Source organism: Gopherus flavomarginatus, chromosome 2, assembly GCF_025201925.1.
Source record: "Gopherus flavomarginatus isolate rGopFla2 chromosome 2, rGopFla2.mat.asm, whole genome shotgun sequence".
NCBI lineage: Eukaryota > Metazoa > Chordata > Testudines > Testudinidae > Gopherus > Gopherus flavomarginatus.
The window spans coordinates 186,391,170-186,415,459 of NC_066618.1; the positions used below are offsets into that span (position 1 = coordinate 186,391,170).

At 42.1% G+C, this 24,290-nt stretch overlaps 2 protein-coding genes across 3 annotated transcripts in view; one reads left to right on the forward strand and one right to left on the reverse strand.

The window, feature by feature from the left end:
* The window catches only part of JARID2 (jumonji and AT-rich interaction domain containing 2), a 344,692-nt gene that overhangs the window by 161,197 nt on the left and 159,205 nt on the right, over positions 1-24,290 (reverse strand). The gene's annotated exons all lie outside the window — the stretch shown is intronic.
* On the forward strand, positions 10,147-11,770 carry LOC127045529 (uncharacterized). Its single transcript, XM_050941669.1, has 2 exons — positions 10,147-10,536; positions 11,211-11,770. The coding sequence occupies exons 1-2, from the start codon at positions 10,344-10,346 to the stop codon at positions 11,627-11,629; spliced, it is 612 nt and encodes a 203-aa protein (XP_050797626.1). The 5' UTR covers positions 10,147-10,343; the 3' UTR covers positions 11,630-11,770.

Genomic DNA, 24,290 nt, shown 5'->3' on the forward strand with positions numbered 1-24,290 from the left:
AGGACGACTGTGGCAAGGCCCACAACTGTCAGGAAAAGATAATATACTCCTAGCAAAGTGCAGAGGGAAAACAACACTCTAATACAGCTCTGTTTGAAAAATTGCTCTAACGGTGGTATTGTGGAGTTTATTGCCTCTAGATGATTTCTATATCAGTTTACGCACAAAAGGATGCCCTTTTTCTCTCCTCTTTTAGTTGCTGGCCTTGCAATCTCAGAACCAAGCCTGCATGACACTCAAAGTCTTTGGACAAGCCTACAGGTGGCTGATTGACAAGGTCCACTATAGTCTGGAATCTTTTTTGTGGAAGATAAGTTTTCACTGACCTCAAATCTAATCCATCTTCTATTAACTTTATGCTGTGAATTGGAGCAAAGGTGGATTTTTCTGTTTATTTTGAGACCCAGAGTGGCAAAGAGTCTTGGGAATTATGTGGATAGAACTGGTCACTTGCTATGATTATTTCCCTCAGATGAGCCAACTGTCAAGGTACAGGTAGACCTGAATACCTTGCCATCCCACTTATGCTACCACAACAGCCACACCCTTAAAGACCAAAGGGCAAGACTCTATCCTGGTAGTGGAGTCTCTCCTACCAAGAATCTGAGGTATTTCAGGTATGCTGAGCATACAAACAGGTGAAAATAGGCCTCTTGAAGGTTGAGAGCCACAAACCAGAATTGAGGGGATTACAGAGACCAGACTCACCATCCTGAACTTGAAATGACAAATGAACTTGTTGAGGCCCTGAAGGCACCAATACCCTTTCTTTTTTAAGATCAGAAAATGAGAGTAGAACCCCTTGCTCCTGAACTCTAAGGTGCTTTCTCCACTGCTCCAAGTTACAAGAGGGGCTCCTGTTTTAATAGTGTCATGTGAGAAGAGTTCCTGAGGAGGGATGGGAAAAAGGGGGGGGGAGGGGCCAGGGTAGAAAGGACCTAAAACTATATGCAATACCATTTGCTGACAAAGGAAAATGCACTGGTTCTTGCTGATTCCTGCCCAGGCCTCCTGAACAAAAGACCAAAAAAAAAAAAAAAAAAAAAAAAAAAAAAAAAGTTGACAAAAAGGGGGTGAGGCAGAATGGTTCCATATCCTCCGTAGGTTTTGCCAGGCTCTCAGTGGTGTTAAACCTGCTGCTAAGAGGAAGATGCAGAGTGCATAGCAGCTGAGGAAGTGGCAGGAAGGTCACCAGCTCAAATCTGTTTCTTCCTCACTGATTCCAGTTCCCTCTATGGGTTACAGTACTATGGGCAGAGGGCACTGTCTGAAGCAGCTATGAGGCCTGGCTTGCTTTTTCCTTGGGGCTGAAGTGTACAAGTCCAAAAAGCACACGATAGCCAGAGAATCTTTTAACAAATGGAGGGCCTCATGGTCTTGGAGCTGAAGAAGTCACAGAGCTTGAAGAGAAGATCCTCCATAACTGTTTGAACATCCCTGGTTAAACCCAGTGACTGGAGCCAGGAGGAGCTTAGCATCACCACAGACATGGCCAAGGTGTGTGCAGCAGTGTCTGCTTAAACTTTCGTGCAGGTTTCATCTATCGGTTGCCCCTCGAACATATCTATCATGAGTGATGCCAGCACAAGATGTAATTAGAAATCCTCAAAACCCTCAGGAGAGACTTGGCACATCTATCCATTCTTTTGAATGTGGCTAGTAGTGATTCTTGAGCCTGCCACAATTATTTTGCAATGATACATTGAATGAAGGTCTTCACTGAGCTGTCTACAGTGACCGCCAGACCCTTTCTTAGTGCTCAGTATAAGCAAGGGTTAAATTAGCTTAAGTGAGTCCCACAAAAAAAAGACTAATTTATATAGAGACCACGAATAAGCATATCAGATCATAAGTTCTGAGGAATAGGGGTGAAATCAGTTCAGTGAAAAACCAATGTGAAATGGGGAAAAGCTATTGGAAGATTTCATCACTAAAAAGTGATTGGGCACTGAAGCAGCCATGGACACATCTAAATAGATCGTAGTGGCAGAATGCTAGCAAAAAAAGTGGTTTTGAGAAGGGATTTTTATAATGTTTCTAGAACTCTTTATATGCATTTCTCATCCTACTTCAAATAAGGCATCTGGAAGTAAAGTTTCCTATTCTTTCTCACAATAGGACAGTGACATAGTGAAGATTTCTGCACACTTCACTTCATTGCACTGAGAAAAGCTTGGAAGGTTGAAATAGATGCATCTGTGTTTCCAGCCCAGTGCCTGTGGTCACAAGCAGCTGACAAGAGCTATTGTGATATAGCATTAATAACACTCAACAACCAATAACGCAAGCCAAATATATTAAGAGCATAAATTGACCTAGACAATTGTGACATAGGGAAATTTTGCCACAATTATATTCATAATCTTCAATATGGGGTGAACAGTTAACACTCTGGAAAGACGGGACTACAGTTCTTCTGCTGTCTAGCTCTGCACGAGAATATGAAAAATTATAAATAGTATCCTCATTTCTTGCTCACACATGCACACATACTCTCTCGTAAAGACATTTTAAGCCCTTTTTGTACATTCATAACTGAGCATTACAAACTGAAAAAACCTAGGTTGGTAGTGAGGCCTTGTCTCCAACGTAGTTTTTTTTGTTCGTTTGTTTTTAAATTAAATATCAGAGTTACAAGTATTGGGGGGAGAGAGGGTTACACACAATGCAACTTTCTTACCACATTACATTATTCCACAGTCATATAATAGTATTGTAATTCTAAATACACAACAGATTTTGATTATGTAGGCACAGCTCAGGGCTCCTATTGATCTGTGGGATGCAATAGCTGTGCGGTTTTAGAAGTGTACAATAAGTCACTTGGAAACAAGAGTCATTTACTTCATTCTCTTTTCATTATCACTTACAGGAAAACTGCATATAAAAAGCTTAGCGTGACAGTAATGCTACAAATGTGAATATTAAAGTAAATAAACAAATTACTGTTATCACATAACTACATCCATCTGAACATAGAATATGCTCAAATTAAACTCTTAAGTGTACCCCAAGGACCCCATTTCTGACCTCAGATTACTTACTGTAGGTACATACAACTACAACTGATTCATATGCAAATTGCATTGTATGAGGCCAAAAATGAGTCCCAGACATACAATGCGGAGAAACAAACTTATTATGAAACCTTAACATATTAGTAAACTACTGAAGTTAAGATTAGAAATACATATTTTATATAATATACACTATATTTACAATTAAAGGTGACATTTCCCTCAAAAACAAATTAAAGACCAGTCAAAAATGTGGAGTCTAAATTATTTGGCTTTGTTTTTTCAGCCTGAGACACACTTCACTTATCAGTTTATGATGAGCTACTTTTATCCACAAGTTTACTTGCTGTAAGTTCTCTTTATTGAACAGACCTCTTCTCTTTTCCATTAGTATAAGGCAAACAGATGTAACTGAAATGTGATCAGAATAAGGATCTTATTCTTCCTTACTCTAAAGATACACAACTACCAAAACCAAACAACAGCCCTTATGCACATGTGACAATTTATTACCATACATCTGGTAGGCACGTTAAAAAAAAATCATGAGCCCTTTAATGCCAAATTAAAATATTCCAATCTCTCTAAAATACTTAACAGTTTTCACTAATAAGTGTATTGTATAGAGCAACTGTATTTAGCTGTTGTATATGCACAAATGATAATTTAGTTTTATTGAGCAAATGCCATCAGTCACCTTGTGACAGTATGACAAGATAACAATTCATATTAGACAACATGCTTAAAAAAATAAGGCTCCTGGTTGTCTTAGAGACTGAAAAACTATGCTTTCAAAGAAATAATTTTAAAAACACATTTTTCTCTGGGATAAAATTCTGTCCTTGTGTCTAGTGTATTTATCATCAACTTCACAGTGAACAAAATGCTCTCCTAGCCTCCAGTGATAATCTAAAGCTACAACAGTATCCTGCAATTATGCCTCATTCTGAAGGTTTTCATTTAAAGTCAACATTTATGCCACCCAGGCTCCGTGTTGCCACCATAAGAGTACCTAATGGTATCCAGACTTTTCAGATGACAAGCCACTGGACATTACATTGATTATGGTACGCATATGCATACCGATATACATATATATGCAGTAGTATTGTTATGTCAAAAACTGTTAGCAAATAGCTTTTACAGTTCTAATAAATGAAAAGAACAGAGCTTTTATATGTAGAGATACATCATTACTATGGAAGCCAAGCATGAATGACATTACAGCACAAGATGTTTTTGTCCGCCTGTCAAAAGAAGAGCTCACCAAAGAGAATTAGTTTAATAAAGCAGGCTGAGAGAAGCTGTTTACCCCCAGCCAACCCAACAAAAACATTCATGTGCTTTCATTGTATGGGATGTTATATGTTGTGTTATATTTTGTACATGAACATAGATGGTGCCAATAGGTGTGTCTGAGTAAATGAAATTAAATAATTTATTTGTTTCAACCTCAAGATTAAACATTTGTTTAGGATTTTTGGGGTGTTAAATTGATCAGCATCTGAGAAGTATTACTATTGGTCATTCATGGGCTTCTGCAACCAATGAAAAGGAAAAATATTCCAGCCTCCTAGTATGCATGGTAGCCCTGAGCCTTACTAGGGGGAGGGGGAAGCAGAAGGAGACTGGCTGTGGGGTAGGGGTGAGAGAACAGAACAACATTTGGGGAAAAAACACATTCTACCCCTATAGCTGTAGTTCAGCATCCAGAAGCTCTCTTCACGAAATCTACGGTTTTATTAAATTAGATTTATACACAAACCCATTAAAAAGGGGCACCTATCCCTTGGCATAGGCACTTCTCAACCATTCTGAAGCACATAACCATAAATAGACCACTCCTGTAACTTCTTCCAACCTTTAATCAACAAACCCACAACAGCTGGCAATAAGCCAGCAGCCAAAAAAATATGATCAAGCTATTTAGGATCTCACAACAGAGCCTTCCAATTTCCTCACAGGTAGGGGCAAAGAGAAGGGCCCTGCAGCAAGTCTGGAAGGCCTAGAGTAATCTTGAGCTCTTGTGAATCAAGTAGGATAGAGGAGTGCAAGACCCAAAGCTAACAGAAACTCACAGAGAAAACCCTGCTAGCTGTTCCCTCTCTTTTAGAAGAGAGAGGCTCCAAATACAGTGCTTCCACTGACTGCAACTGTGGCCTCATGGAATCAGGACAGGGGGCAGCTTTTGTGACAAGCAGGTACCAGGTCATTTAGGGTATGTCTACACTGCAATCAGACGCCAGTGGCTGGCCTGCACCAGCTGACTTGGGCTCATGGGGCTGTTTCATTGCAGTGTAGATTTCTGGGCCTGGGCTGGAATCAGGGCTCTGGGACTCTATCACCTTGCAGAACTGTACAGCCAGGCTCCAACCTGAGCCCAGAAGTCTAAACTGCAATGAAACAGCCCCACATGAGCCTGAGTCAGCTGGCATGGACCAGCTGTGGGTGTCTAACTGAAGTGGAGATATACACTTAAAGCCTTCGTAAACCTTTAATAGGCTCACAGGCCAAGTGGAACCACAGCTGATTTTCACAGTACCATAAAATGATTAAAATACTGATTTTTTTTATACTGGTGGGGAAATGTGCCCAATACTATCTTCTTATTGCCAATGTTGAAATACACCTTAATTGTTGTGATTAGCCTACACCCATAATTCATCCTGGAATGGCAAGTCCCCCATCACTCTTTTGGGCCTAGACTTACATCAACCAGGAAGCTTCAGAGGACAGTGAGGCCTCTATAGGAAAGGTAGCAGCTACTCGTTACAAATGTCTACTCCCTGCTTTGGTGGCGGGAAGAGGAACTTTGAATCTTCAAGTCTGAAAATACTTAACTGGTTTGTACCTCATGTTGGTTTTCTGGCTGAATGAATGGTATTATATTGCCCGTAGTGAACAAATGTCTTTTTGATTGGTAGCTATGCCCAAGGACATCTGTCCTCCAATGAAGACTACTCTTGCTACATCTCCTATTTATAACAACAAACTAGCAATTGAGTTAAATGCATATTTTATTCCAAACTATTCACATGCACACAAATGCACACAAAAAGCAAGGTCACAGTAGACACGTAGGTTTTATCCCCTTGCAGTTAAGGTACATATGCAACAGAAAAATAAATGGTAAACACATCTGATAAAGAAACAAAAATACTCAAAGGCCTGAATGAGGTTTTTATTCTTTTTTTTTTTTTTTGGAAAAATAAATTCTGCTTGTTTTTTACATTAGAAACACCAGTTCCTCTTTATCCTGATTTTGCTGGACAATTCTGTGGATGACTGGAGGACCAGTAGGATGGCATCACAAATAACAGATGATTAAGACCACTGAGAGGGAAAGGCATTTTTACTCACACTGTTTAAAAATCTTGTTTCCTCAACATTTTAACTCGAACTCCTAACCAATGCTTTGGAGAAAAGGTATGTGTTATTGATTCAGCACCCCAAATCCTTAAAGTCAAGGGCTGAGAGAGCTTCCAATGTACAGAACAGGAAGCAGACATGAGCTGGCAGAGAGGACTGATATCCCAAGACCTTCTTTATATATCATGAAGCAACACAAATAAAGACACATTTTCCCCTAGCAGTCTCGAGGTTTAGTCAGTTATTTTACGCACTGGTTCCTTAAAAGTTGCTTTTAGCCTCACCTGAGCTAGCTTAACATTGTAACACAGTGGTTTTCCACCTGTGGTCTGCAAACTCCTAGGGGTCCGCAGACGACGTCTAAGATTTCCAAAGGGATCCGCACCTCTATTTAAAAAAAATAAAATAAAAAGAGGTCTGCAAACGAAAAAAAAGAGGTCTGCAAACGAAAAAAAGAAAGATTTACCATTAAGGACTGGTAGCCAAAGGCAGTCTGATCCTCAAATATCCATCCCAATGGCAGAACTAAAATAGATCAGCAACATCTAAGACATCGTAGCTGTTTTTGGGTGCCATGTGGAAAGGAATAGTTAAGCCTATAAATAAAATGCATTTCTGGACAACTGCTATTCCATAGGGTAGAAGGGACAAAGTAACTAAATGCTTCTCTGTAAGTGAAAAAGGGAGTGGGGAAGTGAGTAGAAGAAATACTACAAAATAAGCAATAGTTTGACGACTGGAGGAAGCAAGCAAATGAATGAGCAGGTAAAAAGACAGGGTACACACAGGGTAACCAGATGTCACAATTTTATAGGGACAGTCCCGATTTTTGGGTCTTTTTCTTATATAGGCTTCTATTACCCCCCACCCCATCCTGATTTTTCATACTTGCTGTCTCATCACCCTTGGTACACATAATGCCTCACCACTAGGGATGAATATTTTATAGCCTTGAGAAGGAAATGCCTGAACACACCAAAACCCTTATGCTACAGATGAAACCCAAACGCATAATGGTTATGGGAGGGCATTTCTTATGAGTAGCAGATATCTAAGGACCGTTTACAGGCCCTATCATTTCCAAACAGCATAACTGCACCAAGCTGGGGAGCTACAACGAAGCAGCAGTCTCAAACATTTCTTATATATAAGGGATGATGGGTTATACAAACAGGGCTGCTTTATCTCAGACAAATCACAAAGGCCAATTTCTCCAACAAGAGCCATCTTCATAGACTAGACTAAAAATGTGTCCTTGGCATTCAAGAGAAGGCCAAGAGCATTCATCTGAAAGGCCACTGGAATAGTCCTCCTCAGAACTGTATCTCTGCAGGGGTGATGTCTGTAAAGCTACTTGCAATTCTCTGCTCTGGCTGTGCAGAATTGGCACCAAGAAGTGCAGATTTAGCACAGCAGAAAGACTGCAGCAAACAAGTTCAGCAATACAAGTTAATATCATATGGAAGGGAATCATCTGTAGCAAGAAAAGGTATCCAAAGTTATATATTCCAAGAAGTATGCCAGGTTAAATTAGTAACAGAGGAGTCAGCACAAGAGAATATAGATACAGATATATATTTAGGGAGAAGAACGAAGAAAGCTAGCAAAGCATTAGCTCAGGATCAGAAAGAAAGAATCCTAGCAACAGAATACACTTTGAAAAAGAGGGCAAAGATGTCAGAAAGACCTTTTGGAGAGGTTATTCTCCAATTAATTATCTGTAATTCTGCTTGTGTGCGTCAAAAAAAGAAGTCATGAAAGGTAAATGCTGAATGACATATTTCCAATTATATAGCCTCATTTGATATTGTAATGTGTTTCATTGAGGATTTGTCTTTCATGTTTTTTTGCCAAGAGCATGGGCAGACTGAAGAAACATTTTTCCAATGTGACACATGCTTTGAAGATCACCCTTACTGCAGTAACACATGACCTAGTAATGGAGTGCTGACCCTCCCCCACAATGAATGTATGAATATCCATTTAAAAGCTTCTTAATTGCAGATATTTTGTTATATGAAATTTCAGTTGAAGACCAAAAATTAAAAGGCTTGAATAGAAATTCTATTCTGTCCTAGAAACTGGTGGGTTAAATGTTCCACACAAGAAGACTCAAGTTGCTGCTAATACAACTGACATTTGAGGGGATCAGTTCTAATTAATTTCACTCACTTTTTAAAATTTAAGGTAATCTGTTGACAAAGTAAACCTTTATGGTTTATCCAGCAAACCTTTATGGTTAATTGTAGCATTTAGTGGAAACATGTGGTATTCTTTTTCTTGATGTATCACTGTCTACCAAATGTTTGAATTATGAACCTATGAGGTTTATTGCTCTAACTTTAGAACAATTAATATTTTTAATTCGATTTCTCACTAACCTTAGAAATCAAGATATATTTATTTCTACATAATTACCTTCAAAATAAAGGGTGAAAGATGGAGAGAAAACATGCGATGCACAAACAAGCTGTTTTCTAGAGACCAGAATTCCCCTGCCCTCCCCACCTGGAAAGGGCCTCTGAGCCTGGTTAACCTCTTTTCCAAAATCCTTGAAGGCTCTGCAATGTAATGACCCCACCCTTCTCTCTAAGGAGAGTTGGATGTGGCTCCCTCTGGAACTCAACAATAAACATAACTGCTTGCATTGGCTGGGAGGAAGAATGGCTCATTGCCAAACACATGGCTCCAGCCTACACACATCAAGGGATGGGCATATTTTGCACAGTGCAAACTTTCCGATTCCCTGCCAGAGGGGGAGCTTAGACATCAGTTTTGAACCCCAATGCTGTGTTGCCACTAGAAAAGCAGGCCAGCATGCTAAACTCTCCTAATAAATAGGAGTAAAGAAAGGAAGGATGTTGTGAGCGTTTCGTGTGTTTCTCAATAAAGTTTTTTAGTCAGTGATTTCCTGAAGCATTAAGCCAGCCTTTTGTCTATAATGGTGCATTTATTTTATCTTCCTAAAGTTGTAAAGGCAACTTTTTTCAGGACAAATGTAACAGCTACTCCCTCAGAGGGAGTGAACGTTTCACTTGGCAGAAAACTATCCAGAGCAGAGGCATTAATTTCTCTCCTTCAGAGGCAGCAACTGCTCAACTACAGAAAAACTGCTTTTTAGACAGTGCCAGTGCTGGAGATCAAACAGGAGATTTAGCTGAATTACCCTAACTGCACTATTTGCAGCTTGTCTCCACCTTCCAAAATAAAGACTATCCTTAATTTAAAAAAAGGGCATCATTAAGGGCTTGGCTACACTGGAGAGTTGCAGCGCTGGTGATGGGGTTACAGCGCTGCAACTCACTCTGTGTCCACACTTGCAAAGCACAGCCAGCGCTGCAAATCCCTGGCTGCAGCGCTGGCTGTACACCTGGTCTGCTTGGGGTGTAGCGATTCCAGCGCTGGTGATGCAGCGCTGCTCATCAAGTGTGGCCACCAAAAGCGCTTTTATTGGCCTCCAGGGTATTAGGAGGTATCCCAGCATACCCTTTCAGCCACTCTGCTCATCATTTCGCACTCCACTGCCCTGGGCTCAGGTGACCCACCCTTTAAATGCCCTGGGAATTTTAAAGATCCCCTTCCTGTTTGCTCAGCCAGGTGTGGAGTGCAATCAATCAATCAGTGACCGTGCCTCCATGCCCCAAACGAGCCCCAGCATGGAACACTTCCGAGCTGCAGGACCTCATCAGTGTTCGGGGAGAGGAAGCTGTGCAGTCACAGCTGCGCTACAGCCGTAGAAACTATGATACCTATGGCCAGATATCAAAGTCCTTGCTGCAAAGGGGCCATGAACGGGACACGTTGCAGTGCAGGGTTAAAGTAAAGGAGCTGCGGAGTGCCTATTGCAAAGCCTGTAAGGGAAACCGCCGCTCAGGAGCTGCCCCCACGACCTGCCGTTTTTACAAGGAGCTGGATGCCATACTTGGGTGTGACCCCACTGCCAATCTGAGGACCACGATGGAGAGTTCAGAGCAGGGAGAAGTGGGGGAGGGTGTAGAGGAAGCCGAGAGTGAGGCTACTGGGGTGGAGGGACTCACCCCGGAGTCCCAGGAGGCATGCAGCCAGGAGCTCTTCTCAAGCCAGGAGGAAGCTAGCCAGTCGCAGCAGCTGGAACTTGTTGGTGAAGAAGAAGCAGAGGAGCGGGTTCCTGGTAAGCAGCTTTTATTTTAAGGATGGAAATATTTTGGGAGAGGAGGGGGAGCGGGGTTATGGCTGCATGCATGCATGGCTAGATGTGGAATAGCCCATTGATTTGGTCTATCACGTCTCTGTAATCGGCCTCGGTAATCTCTTCAAAAGTTTCAGTCAGAGCGTGGGCAATGCGCTTGCGCAAGTTTATAGGGAGAGCCACCGTGGTCCGTGGTCCTTGTCCCAGTCAGGCTAACGTGTCCGCACCACTGTGCCGCGAAGGGTGGGGGGACCATTGCTGCACACAGGCTAGCTGCATAGGGACCAGGGCGGAATCCACATTGCTGAAGAAGACCCTCCCTCTCTTCCCGGGTAACACGCAGCAGTGATATATCTGGCAGCAGAAAATCCTGTTGAAAATGTAGGGATAGTGTTCAGTGCAGGTGCCCCCCAGCTGCTCTCTGCTTTCCCCAATGCACAGAAACCCCAGTGAGCCATGACTCAAGCAGCTCCCCTTCCCCAGAGAGTCGCGGCAGAAACACTCACCCCATTACTCAACATGTCTTCGCTGCTGTGGCCTCTCTGTGCTATGTTTGCTATGTGTAAATGATGCTACAAATAGTCTACAAACTCCTTCACTGTGATAATAAACAATGCAGTCTCTGTATTAAATGTTTCTATTTCTGTTTTTTTAAGTGTCCTTGAATCCTCCGGCCCTATCACAGCCTGCTGAAAAATTACAGAACTTGAGGCGTAAACCCAGGAAAAGCAAAGAAGATTTGGTGAAAGCAGTTATGAATCAGTATGCCAGAGAGAGTAAGAGGCTGCAGGACTGGAGAGAGAAAATGCATGAGTGGAGGGAAACACAAAGCAGGAGAAAGGAATTGGCTACCAAGAAAAGCACAAAGCAGCTGATAAGCCTCCTGGCACGCCAAACGGACTGTATGCAGTCTCTCGTAGCCATGCAGGCAGATCAGTACCGTGCTAACCCACCCCCCCCCCCAAAGCTCTCTCCCTTGTGCCCCAGTGTTTGCTCAAAACACCTTTCTCCAGCAGCCTGGTTCTTACCACCACCAGCTGCCCCCAACACCTGTACGTTCACCTACCAGCCCTGAGAACTACGACCCTCACCCTATGCACTCAACCCCCATCACCATGCAGCATATTAATCCTGAAGTGCAGCAGGCATTGCACAGCAATCCAGGCAGGACATATTCAAACCTCTGAATGTACAGTCCAGCACCCTAACCCCCTGCCCTTTTATGACTTCTTGGCTTTTAAAACAGTTTTATTATTGCAGAAAGTGAGAAATACTGTACCCCAAGGGAAAAACAGGCACAGCAAATCATTGTAACCACTGCACTTCACACCCGTGCAAGGCACCAAACATTACTGTTGGTTTTCAGCCTCAAATTGCTCCCTTAAGGCATCCCTAATCCTTGAAGCCCTGTGCTGGGCCTCTCTAGTAGCCCTGCTCTCTGGCTGTGCAAATTCAGCCTCTATGCGTCGAAACTCAGAGGTCCATTCCTCACTGAATGTTTCACCCTTCCCTTCACAAATATTATGGAGGGTACAGCACGCGGATATAACAGCGGGGATGCTGCTTTCCCCCAAGTCTAGCTTCCCATAAAGACACCTCCAGCGTACCATTAAACGGTCGAAAGCACATTCCACAGTCATTCTGCACCGGCTCAGCCTGTAGTTGAACCGGTCCTTGCTCCTGTCAAGCTTCCCTGTATACGGTTTCATGAGCCATGGCATTAAGGGGTAAGCGGAGTCTCCAAGGATCACAATGGGCATTTCGACGTCCCCTACTGTGATCTTGCGGTCTGGGAAAAAAGTCCCGGCCTGCAGCTTCCTAAACAGGGCACTGTTCCGAAAGATGCATGCATCATGCACCTTTCCAAGCCATCATCAGTAAATGTCAGTGAAACGCCCACGGTGATCCACAAGCGCTTGGAGAACCACAGAGAAATACCCCTTGCGATTAATGTATTCGGATGCCAGGAGGCGTGGTGCCAGAATAGGAATATGCGTCCCATCTATTGCCATCAACAATGTCCTGCATGTTCCCCAGAGTCACGGTTCTTCTTAGCAGGGTGCGATTAATGGCCCTGCAAACTTGCATCAACACTATTCCAACGATCGACTTTCCTCATTCCAAACTGGTTCATGACCGATCGGTAGCTGTCTGGAGTTGCCAGCTTCCAGATTGCAATAGCCACCTGCTTCTCCACTGGCAGGGCAGCTCTCAATCTCGTGTCCTTGCGCCGCAGGGTGGGGGCGAGCTCCTCACACAGTCCCATGAAAGTGGCTTTTCTCATCCGAAAGTTCTGCAGCCACTGTTCGTCATCCCAGACTTGCAGGACGATGTGATCCCACCACTCAGTGCTTGTTTCCCGAGCCCAAAGGTGGCGTTCCACGGTGCTGAGCACATCCGTTACTGCCACAAGCAATTTAGTGTCTTGCGCGTCAGGCGAATCAATATCATCGTCTGACTTCTCACTGTCACTTTGTAGCTGAAGGAATAGCTCAACTGCCAAATGTGATGTGCTGGCAACATTCATCAGCAAAGTCCTCAGCAGCTCAAGCTCCATTTCTAACAGAAATCGCGCTGCAGACTCACAATGGCGCCAAACTGCTGGGATGTGTAGCGATGCACCATGGGGCGTTGGGACAGGAAGCGGAATGACCCGCACCCTTCCGTCCCCTTCCCACAACCCATGGCGCCAAAATGGGATGAAGTGCTCTGTGGGATAGCTGCCCACAATGCACCACTCCCAACAGTGCTGCAAATGCTGCAAATGTGGCCACACTGCAGCGCTGGTAGCTGTCAGTGTGGCCACACTGCAGCGCTGTCCCTACACAGCTGTACGAACACAGCTGTAACTCCCAGCGCTGCACAAATGTAAGTGTAGCCATACCCTAAAAGTAATAGAACCATTCAAGCATACCCTTGTCTCATGAGTTACAACAAGTTACAACACAAATAAATGTGTATTTACTATGGTGGTGAACATATATAAAACTCCATAGATCCACAGCTAAACGCTGGAGTATCTTAGCTTGTTTCCTGGTATCTATACTTACCATCTTCCAACTCTCTCCTAGAATCCCTACAACACTGGTTCTCTCCTCAACCAAAACCATACATTTGCTAAAAAACCTATTAGGTAAATTGAAGGGACTGAAGTTATTCGCTCTCTTTGACATACTTGATTATTCTCCTCCACTTTCTATGGCTTCCTAATTAGAGGACTACTCCATTTACATCTTCTCCTCCTAATCTCTCAACAGAGTGACTCTTCATTTTTCTCTCCTCCCCTTTTTACCCCTCTGCCACCCATAGGTAAATTTATTTAGGCATAGGTAGCCGATTCCATCATTTCAGCCAGCAACTCTATGACAATGGATTCCCAAACCTCTCATTCTGTCCAGTCTTGCATTTTCATCTTCTCTTTTTGGATATCCTTCTTTTCTCATCTCAGTATGAAGCCGCCTTTTATACTGCTTTCTATGTAGAAGTCTCCCAATATTTTTCCACCAGGCACCTTCTCTTCCCTCCTCAAAAACCCTGACAACCTTTCTGTCTTGTTTTCCTCAGTCATTTCTTTATACTATTTTAGATAATGTCTTCATCTAACAACCAAGCCTTCCCACAAGGTGACAGCAGGTAGAAGGCAGGCAGGGCTGGTCAAACAAGGGGTGGTTGGAAACACCACATAACCATCCAAAATTCAGGATGTTCATCCAAACTTTTGGAATTTTCTTCCCCATCACTGGTTTCATATATATCTTTGCTAAATTGACAATGGGTTTTTGCACAGCATTTGTTCTTACATCACTATGGAATTATGCAACTTAGGTTTTAGTGGATTTTTGATGTGGTAGGAAAGGACATTTTTAAGAGCATCCTGAAAATTATCATTCTGATCATGTAGCCTTGCAACTGTTTGTGGTGGGGTTTGTTTGTTCTTTTTATATATATATATATATATATATATATATAATTTTACTTGACTATCGTTAATTTTCTTATGGTAAAAGGTCACACAAGTAGCTTTCAGGTCTGGGCTGGTAAGTTCTTATGCTAGTTTTTCCTCAGCCCCCCCTGTAATTTATTTAGAGAATGATCGGGGGGGGGGGGCAGGAGAGGAGGAATCAATATACATAACACATGACTTTGAGATTGAAGTGTTTTCAGCCAGTCACCATGTAATGAAATCATAACTACAATATGAAAGCCTGTCACAAGACAAAAGAATTGTGCTACCACACACACATATACATAAGAGCTGAGATATGTTACCTCTACTTTAGAATTAAGCCTTTGCCTAAGGTGAGAATCCTAGTACATCTCATATTTGATTCTGAAAGCAGTGGGAGGGGCTTGTGTCTGATGTCTTTTTAATGCACAGCAGTTGTCTACCTGCTGGGCACGTGCAATTCAAAGAACACATCAAGAAAGAAATCTATAGCTGGGAGGTCCAGTGTTCTCCTAGATTGGCATCAGCACTGCAGTGTCATTTGATGATAATGTGATCAGTGACTTGAGAGCAAATGAGGAAACAAAGCAAGAGAAGCCAATGCTCACTGGTCAGTCAATCTTTGAGAATCTCATCATGGGAAGAAGGCATAGGTTGAATCAAGAGTGACATGCTTAAAGGTAGAGGCTTTGGATAATATACATATAAACTGCAATTGATTGCCAAAGATTTGAAGGAATGTGTGTACAGAGTACACCAATTTTACTTAGTGGATCCAATTTATCCTTATACAGATTAATAAAATCCTCTGAAGTACACACATACGCACTGCCATTGATGTTACAGCTTTTAAAGGAAGAGTTCCTCATTTGCCAAGCAATTTTCATCTCTATTTGTAGGAACTGTGACCAACTGCTTACCCTTACTCTCACTTCTCCTTTAGCAAGATCTCCACAGATGAACCACAGAGGGAATAGATTAGGGTTAGGAGTATGGGGCCAACACTTTGAAAATCTGACACTAGAAATAGTAGTCCTGAAGAGATTTCCTCCTTCTCTCCACCTCCCATGCCCTAAAATATTCCACTGATGTTAAAAAGCGTTTGTGTGTCTGTTCTCAGGAGAGATGGGAAGGTAAAATACATTAAATTAAAATGCTTGCATACTTAATAGATACCATGGGCATAACTTGTCAGTAGAACCAGTAGTGTGTATTTAAGGATTCTAGCTTTTTGATTAAACAAACAAGATAAATAACATACTATCAGTTGTCATTTAAAAATCGGTGCTTATTTTCTTAAAACCAAAAAAACTGAAAACAACAAGGTTTCCATAAAAGGACTTTCAGTGGAATTCACCTCCCATTCATGCAAAACACTGTAAATTACAGCCTGTTCCACTTAGTTCACTTCTTGTTTGTGTGTAGCAACAGCATGATAAGTGAGTTTTTTGAGCATATAGTTAGTGTGGAAATGCAGGATGCAAACAATAAATGAAACATTAAAACTCGTGTGTGTGTGTGTGTGTGTGTGTATGCTAAATTTTGCCTTTTTATTATTGCTTTTGAAAAAATGGATTTAGGCTCAAATGTGTGTAGTTGGCATTCAAAGAAATTTATAAAACCCAACTGTTCTAGGAAGTTACAAGGCACTAAAGGAAAAAATAAAAAAAAAAAACTGGACGACCTCTGTACATCTGTACATTTTAAGACAGCTAAGGAAACCGGGGTAGGGGGGCATGAGGGAGGGTGCAGGGGAAACAATCAGTCAAGACAAATTGCCTTTGGACTCCACACACAGTCCCATTTTAATCCATCACAATGCAATCGCTGTGTAGCCTCAAAGTACTACCCCAATGACCCAAATGGAGTTACAAAGACTGCTTACATGTTGTTAATACTGAGCGCTTACAATGTATACCACTTCATATGTTCAAAATGTTATACAGACCTATTGAGCCAGTCCATCTACAGAAGAGGAATTAGTTGAAGTTCTATGTACATAAATATATGGTTAAAGTCAGAGTAATGTGAGTATCACCCAGCTAGGAGAAAATCCTGTCCTTATCAGCGGGACTCATATGTGGCAGGTTGAGGAGGAAGGAGGAGTGCCGGACAAACAGTGGATACCAGAGCCATTCTTTAAGCACAGGGGGGATGGATCAGGTTGGAAGCCACACCATGTCTGGGCCACAATGTGTTTTGAAAAAACAACAACATATTTCCACAGCCAGCATGTGCTAAATAACCTCAGAGGAGATGCAAGGTAGTTGGAAATCGGGTCATAACCCATACGTGCAGTGGTGGTACCAGTCAGCATGGTAAATCAATCCTTGAGAGTTAGGTTAGAATTGACGGCCAATCTGTCAACCTTTAAACCAGGAAGTGTGTAACACAAGCAAGCAAATGATACCTGTGGAACAGCGGCATTTTGTTCTGCGTTGTGCATAAAAGTGACTGATTACAACGGGTTTTTAAAAATCAAAAATATTTTTAATGTAGGTTTTCTTCTAGTGTGTAGTAACTAAAACCAGTTTTATTTTTAAAATACTGGGGGAGGAAGGGAGGGGAGGGGAAATTCCATTGTGTGCAGTCATAAGTGTTCTCCACATGGGTGACCAGCAAGGTTTGAGCTTTGGACCTTCAGATCCCCAGCATGTTTTTCTGATCCTCAAACAGATCAGGGATGACTCTACCAGGCTACACGGTATCTGCATGGGGAGTCAATCTGTCTCTTTCTCTCTATGTCCCCACCTCTGGTGGACCACTGACTGACTTAGGTGTTTAGCAGAACAGATAGCCTGAGTCAGCTGAAGTGTCACCTGTACCTCACGATCCAGTAGATTTGAGAGCTCTAGTGGCAAAGGTTGGGCCAGGGAATGGGGGATGGAGAAGAAAAAATATTTTCTTCACCAGTCCCCTGTGTATCATGCAGCAAAGGGTAAGACTTAACTCCATGTGTCTAAAGGAGCTTATGAAAATATAGTTATGAAAAGTGCAATAATGAATGTGAACATCAACTTTTTTTTTAAAAAAGCAAAACACAAAAGGCAAACACTCAGAGTGCCAAATGCCTGCCACTAAAGGGGGTGGAAAAAAAGAATGACCGGATCCCAACTAGAAAGCAGGATGTAAACGGGAAGGGAATTCAGGAGGGACTATTATGTTTTTCTTTTTCTAAAATGCAGGACCAGCAGCAGAATTTGGCAGCAGATGGCTACATGAAAGTAGTAAGTTTGCATGGGAATGAGGGTGCACATCACTTTTTCAATTTCATTTTTCTTGATATTAACTCTTCCCTGTAGGCAAGAGAGAAACATTTTAAAGAAATAAAGTGCATAATTATTGAAGACATGAAGGCTGCACTACCTTTTTGCCAAACTTCATGTGTTAATACATGCCGCAAAAACAAAACAAAACAAAAAACAAAAACAAAAAAACAACCAACCTCCCTCCCTCTCTTCTGGGACTTTAAATTCACACACTGTCTCTTGGAAAGGGCAAAAAGAGAACGTAGGCCAGGTTGTTGAGATAGGGATTGCTTTTGAAGGGTGAAAGCATAATAGAGCTTTTACTGCCTTATGTTTCTTTGAGATTTAAAAAATAAGTAGTATTTGACAATAAATTTCATTTTCTGTAAGGAACCAATATAGTTAATTGTAAGTTAAGGAAATAATGTACAGTCAGTGCTCCAACTGAGATGGCAAAACAAGCTGATGCTTCTTGCTGGCATGTTATGAGTGATTATAGACTCTCTCCAAATTTTAACACTAGCCTGTTCTCACTTAGGTAGGATGATTCAGAAATTTGCAGAAAGCCTACGATCTGCAAGGCTGTAACAGTGTGACCCAGATATCATGGCACTCCCCACAAAGTTTGGTAAAATTAAGTAAGCAGACCGTATGTTTAAGGGGGGAATGGAGTACCGTCAATGTGCGAAGAGAGGAGACATGCCAAAATTTAGAAAGCGAGGAGATTGAACAGGAATACCAAGAATGGGAAAAGACAAATAGAAATAGAAGTGAAAATGAATCCACCCATTTTTGATTAGAAGAAAAGGAGACATCAATAACAGAAAACAAGAAGGGGTAAAAGCCATAGGAAGAAGAGAGCACACAGAAAGAGGGCATTAATCATAATTTTATAGCATGGAAAGGGAATTTTTCTTGGAACTATATTACACACCATGAGTCAAACAATTTTAAAATGAAAGCCCTTAATATACTCAGCAGGGAAACAGCTTTAAGGAATATAAATGTTGTTGACAATGGTCATCGGCAACAGGTGCAGCTAAGTTGGTGCTGAAAACTTATCTCCAAGTCAGAACCAAACTATGCTCTGATGTTTCTGAAACCCAAACAGGTTTTAGGCAGTTTCTGAAACAGCTCTGAATGTATTCAGAACTGATTCAGCAGCATCTGTTGCACATCAGCAGTGCGGGGTAATCCTAGTACTTCAACTCAGCTGTAGCTGACAGTCTCAGATATTTGACTTCATCAGGGAATTGTAGTGGGGAAAAAAAAAGTCAGACAGCTCACCACTGAGTTCAGCTAAGCTGGAGTTAGCAGCAGTGGGAGACTTATTGTAACCAAAATTCCGGTAGCTTTCAATATATTGACCACTGGGCATATTACACCTGATAGGTTTTTCCTAAAATTCTTCAGTGTATACATGGGACGTACTATGGACAGAAACACTGATGCACAGTTTAAGGTGTGACGATTTGGGGAATCGGTCTCTATTCAACTCAGAGACTGTTTGACAGTGGGGACTCTATCTGTGGCTGACTACAAACTCTATTTTGCAAGAGGGGCTTGCCTGCTTCCTCTTATATTTTTACCTCCATGTTGGACTGAAATTCCACAAGGTGGTGACACAGGGTTAGCAATGGAAGGTTATATTTTAAACCCTGGTCGCCATCTATTTAAATGGAAGCCCCTCAGACAAAGGAGGTGGTCAGATCAAGAAAACTAGTTCTTTAAGTAAATAAAAGATCACTTTAGTCAGCTGATGACGCTTACCAGGGTCAGCTGACAATGGGAACCAGAGGTCAAGAAGAAAAGCATCTCTCACCAGGCAATTTCAAGAGAATGGGAGGGAAGAAAAATAGAAGGCTGGCTGCAAGAATGAGAAGAGACTCAATGTACTGGACGAGAAGCCAGGTGCAAGAGCGAAGGGAAATAGGAAGGATCCTGGACTCCTTAAAAGACTCTGACCTGATACCAAAGAACATTTATCTCTCTTGAGGAAACTGGCAGAGAAGCATGTATAGGTCTATTATTACATATTGCTTGTTGTTGCTAAAGTAAAGATTAATTTTGTTAGAAACTTTTGCAAAGTGGGGTGTTAGGTGTTTCAATACCACATGTCCTTGGAGAGGTATGTGGTAAATCACATTCCTAGAACACCAACCTTGTTGGCAAAGTGTCTCAAGCAACTGAGGTATCTTTAGGGGTCAGCACTGGTCTTGGGGGCCTGGTCCCACTTCCATGAAAGGAGAACAGTCTCTCTGCCCAGGACATGTGCCCAAAAGGCCAAAAAGAGACACTGAGGTAGTCTACTCAGGCCAAAGCAAGCTTAAGAGAACACAGGTCACGTGTGCAGGATCCAAACACAGCAGGGGGAGTTCTACCAGGGCTGTGAAAAAGGTCTCCACCAGAAGACTGGTCCCTAACTGATTCCTGCTGAAGAAGATAAAGTTTCATGCAGTTAGAGATGGCTCAGCTGACTGTACCAAAATGTACAACCTCCAGTTTCAGGAATTTAGGTATCTTGAATAAAGTGAGGGACTGAAAATGATGAAACAATAAATAAAAAAGAAAATGGGGAATGGAGGGGGGTGGGAGAAAGAATGGGATGGCAACAAGGAAGGCAACCTTAAGGGCGCGTACATTTTATTTCAGTAATCTATGATCCTGTTTTTAACTGCATTTCCATGGCAGAAAAGCACAGGGAGAAAAGGGAGTTGAAATTAAAATGAGAGGACGATGAATTTTCAGACCTGTTGCAGTGCTGGAGGAAGAGAGGAATGCACCAGCTCTTATTTTCTTAGTCAAGCATAGTGTATAATTCTATTTTTAGCAACTGCAGAGTCAGAAATAGAACAAATTGTGGTACCAATGCCTGGAAAGCGTGCTGGGGGGTGGGGACGGGGGAGAAGAGAGAGAGAGAAAAAGAGACACACAGCATGGTGGTATAGACACTCCCTGGCTTACGCAAGACCTGACTTACTCAAATTCATACTTAGGGAAATTTTTCCCTAAGCCAGAAATAGGATTTTTAAGTTACGAAAATTTGTGTGTAACATACGGGTATATGTTTCCGACTTACGCAAAACTCGAGTTACGCAAGGCTTTCTGGAACGAAACAATTGCGTAAGGTGGGGGGGGTGTCTGTACTCAAAAACAGTCAGTTTTACCCATATAAACAGATACTGTTACCTCAGTATTTTCAGTATTTCTTTTCTCTAAACTTACTGTAATAATTACTTTGACTATTTAGAATACGGCCATAAGCTGACGGGAAATCATTTGGCCAAATCACTTTGAAGAAAAGGAAAAAAAAAAATCAGTTTGCAAAAGCTCACAGTAGACACTTCTTAGATTTTAGCAAGGCTGTGCAAGACTTTCTTTACAACTGCTGGGCTGCTGCAGATGGTTCTGGATCCAAGTCTAGTCACCTGAACTGTGAACAGAGAGACTGTCCTAAGCTCTCCATGACCGTCCTGCCGGGTCTGGGTTGTGTGGTACAGGAAATTTTAACTGTTGCTTAACCTGAAAGTTCCCATAGATCCACAACATTAGATCTCTGCTCTGTGTAGCCTTGGAGGCAAACCAAACCCACCAATCAGTGGTGGGGAAGGTGTGGCTCCCTCTTGGAGAAACTGCTAGTTGAGACCCTTCCAAAACTCAGGAAATATCTAAACCGCTCTACTGATAAGGAAAAGCAGAACAATATTCCTGCAGAGCAAAGAATTCAACGAATAACAAACTGAGTGTCAATTAATAATCCCACATCTTTCCCCCATTAACTGCTCATTCAGGGTGGATAGGATCTGTGGCTCTTGTTACTCCCAGAAAGGAAATTTTCAGGTAACACATGGATATATTTCCCTATTCTTTCTTGCAATTCAGTCTACAGATCCAGGACATTGCGATTTTCATAGCTATATCCACTTGGGAGGGTAACTATAGAGAGGAGTTACCTATAGACATGAAAGGGGATAATCCTTTCCTGCCAGTTACTGGGACACTACTGCAAGGAGCACCCATCTAATGAAGGCAACATCAGAGGATGACAACAATGTCCACCTTGTAGAATTTAGAAGAGGTATGAACACAGGAGCAGGTGGCTGCTTTACAACTTTCCTCGTATGAAGATGTAATCTTTCGCTCAAGAAGCTGCCATAATTCTGAAAGGATGAGCTCTGATTTTGGAGGCTGGATTTATATTTTTTGGACTTGTACACTGCTGAGATACAATAAGTTAGCCACCTGGAAGTGGAAGATTTTGAAGACTTCTTTCCCTTTGATGCTGGACGATAAAGCACAAAAAAAGTGTGTCTTCCTAAACTGAGCTGTGTGGCGACTATATACTTTTAACAGCTCTGTGTACATCCAAAGTATACCACCACTTTGCTTTGAGTGCAAAGAGTAGTGCAGAAAGATGGAAGAACCATTTACTTTATGCTTTGTAGAGGCTGACGTTCATCTATGGTATGAAGGCAGGGTCAGTGGCATTAACTGACTATCACTATACTGTGGTTCTGCAGCACCTTTACTGGCAGTGTGGTCTATGAAGATAATTGGATAAGGTGGTCATCCAGGAAGACGCAGATATGGACCCTTTCTTGTCTCAGAGCTACTACTTACGCTACCAGCACTTTCACAAACCCTTCGGGAAATGAGGAGGGACTGGTATTTGGCATGGTAAGGAGACTGGCAGCCAAGAGCAGAGACTGGGACTGGCTGTGCAAACTTAACTCAGCTCCCTTGTGAATGTGCATTATGATCTAATCCAATTACATGATTGCATACTATTTTTCCCCCACTAGACCCCTGCCTCATTCAGTGCACAGAATAGACCTGCTCTGGAGACAAAACAGGATTGTGAAGGAGACATGTCTATAGGACGCCTACCTCAGAATCTGGAAGATGTGCGGTGAATGAGGCTGGGGATTGTAGGAAGAGAAAGAATGGTATCTATCATAGATAAAGCAGATGAATGCTGTCCTGAAGAGTGGGATTCTACCCCTGCCTCTTCCACAGAGTTCCTATGTGATACTGGTCACTTAAACTAAAAACTTTTCACTAATTGTGTATTCCTCATTTTCTGGATCCCTGATTTGAAACCTTGAGCATTCCAGCTGTAACTAAATGAAAAAGGAGCTGTGCTTTGAACATATAAAGTGCTACGTAATGATAAGTACTCTGAAAAAATCAGGTCCTCAGAATCTCAAACTGGGCATCCACAATTAATAGTTACTTTGACCATCATTTCTCTGCGCCTTGGTTCCTCATCTGTAAAATGGAAATAATAATAGTCCCTCATCTCACAAAAAAGTGTTCTGAAAATAAATTCACTTATTCGTGAAGCACTCAGATACTATAGCGGTGAGCACTACAGAAAAGCCCACGAGGAAGTAATTCTGTCTTTGGAGCAGGGCTTGAATAGTGTGCAGTAAATAAGGCCCAGGGGCATGCACTGAACAAGGAGAAAACCAAATAATAAATAGCTGCTCATTAAGTGAGCACTGCCCATTCTGAATGAGGCAAGGATCCTCAGGGGGTCAGGGGGATAGTATGTGATCATGTAATTAAAGACTTTCATTAGCATGCACATAAAGGTGCCAAATTAAGTTTGAACAGATCGACAACCTTCATTCTGGCATTTCCCAACTTCTGAATGCTTGACTTTGCAACATTTTTTTTAAATATAGCTTTCTGAATGCGTAATAGGCAGAGAGAGAGATTCAAAACAAAAACAGAAATTAAGTCAGATGTGGTGGGATACACAAGCTACACTCCACCAGGAAGGAAGGTATTCAATGGGCTCACTTTGTAACACCTGCCAGCAATATCCTATCGGAAGGGCTGGAGTGAAAACACAAAGACAAAGCAAGCTCCAGATAGAGGGCTCTTACGTTTGGAGCAGAGAGGACCTAGGAGATGGGCTGAGCAATCATGAATTTGGAGCAGTTACTCCTAGACAGAAGACTGATTCAAAAGGCCAGCTGTGACTAAAGCTCAGTGATGGAAGAAAGGTGTGGGAATAACCAGCAAAACAGGTGGTGTGGTTCCAGCATTAGAAAAGGAGTAAGTTAGAATGGATGATCAGGCCGAATACTTCGGGAGAAAACCGTAACTTGAATGACTGGCTTTTAGCTCCTGACTTCCCAAATCATAACAGAGCTCGGAGGCATAGGGTCCATCTTTGCCAGCTCTTTCCTCTGTGGGATTCTAAGAGGAATGTTCCTGCCAAGCTCCTTCCAGCTCCCTACTTTAGCATGTAGCCAGACTAGAGAACACAAGAAAAAACCCTACTTAAGATGTGGAGTCTTTCACAAACTGATATTGAACAAAGCATGGGAAATTCTGAGCAAAGAAAGAAATTAATGTTGTCCATTCATTGACTTATGTGGAACGAATTATCTTCTTAGCAGACAGGTTTCAACATCACACAGCCCAAACTGCGATTACACCTTAATGGCAATCTTGACATGGAGGCAAAAGAATTGATAACCAGGGAAATTCAGCTAATCTCAAGGCCTAGAAATTGGTCACTCCATGACACT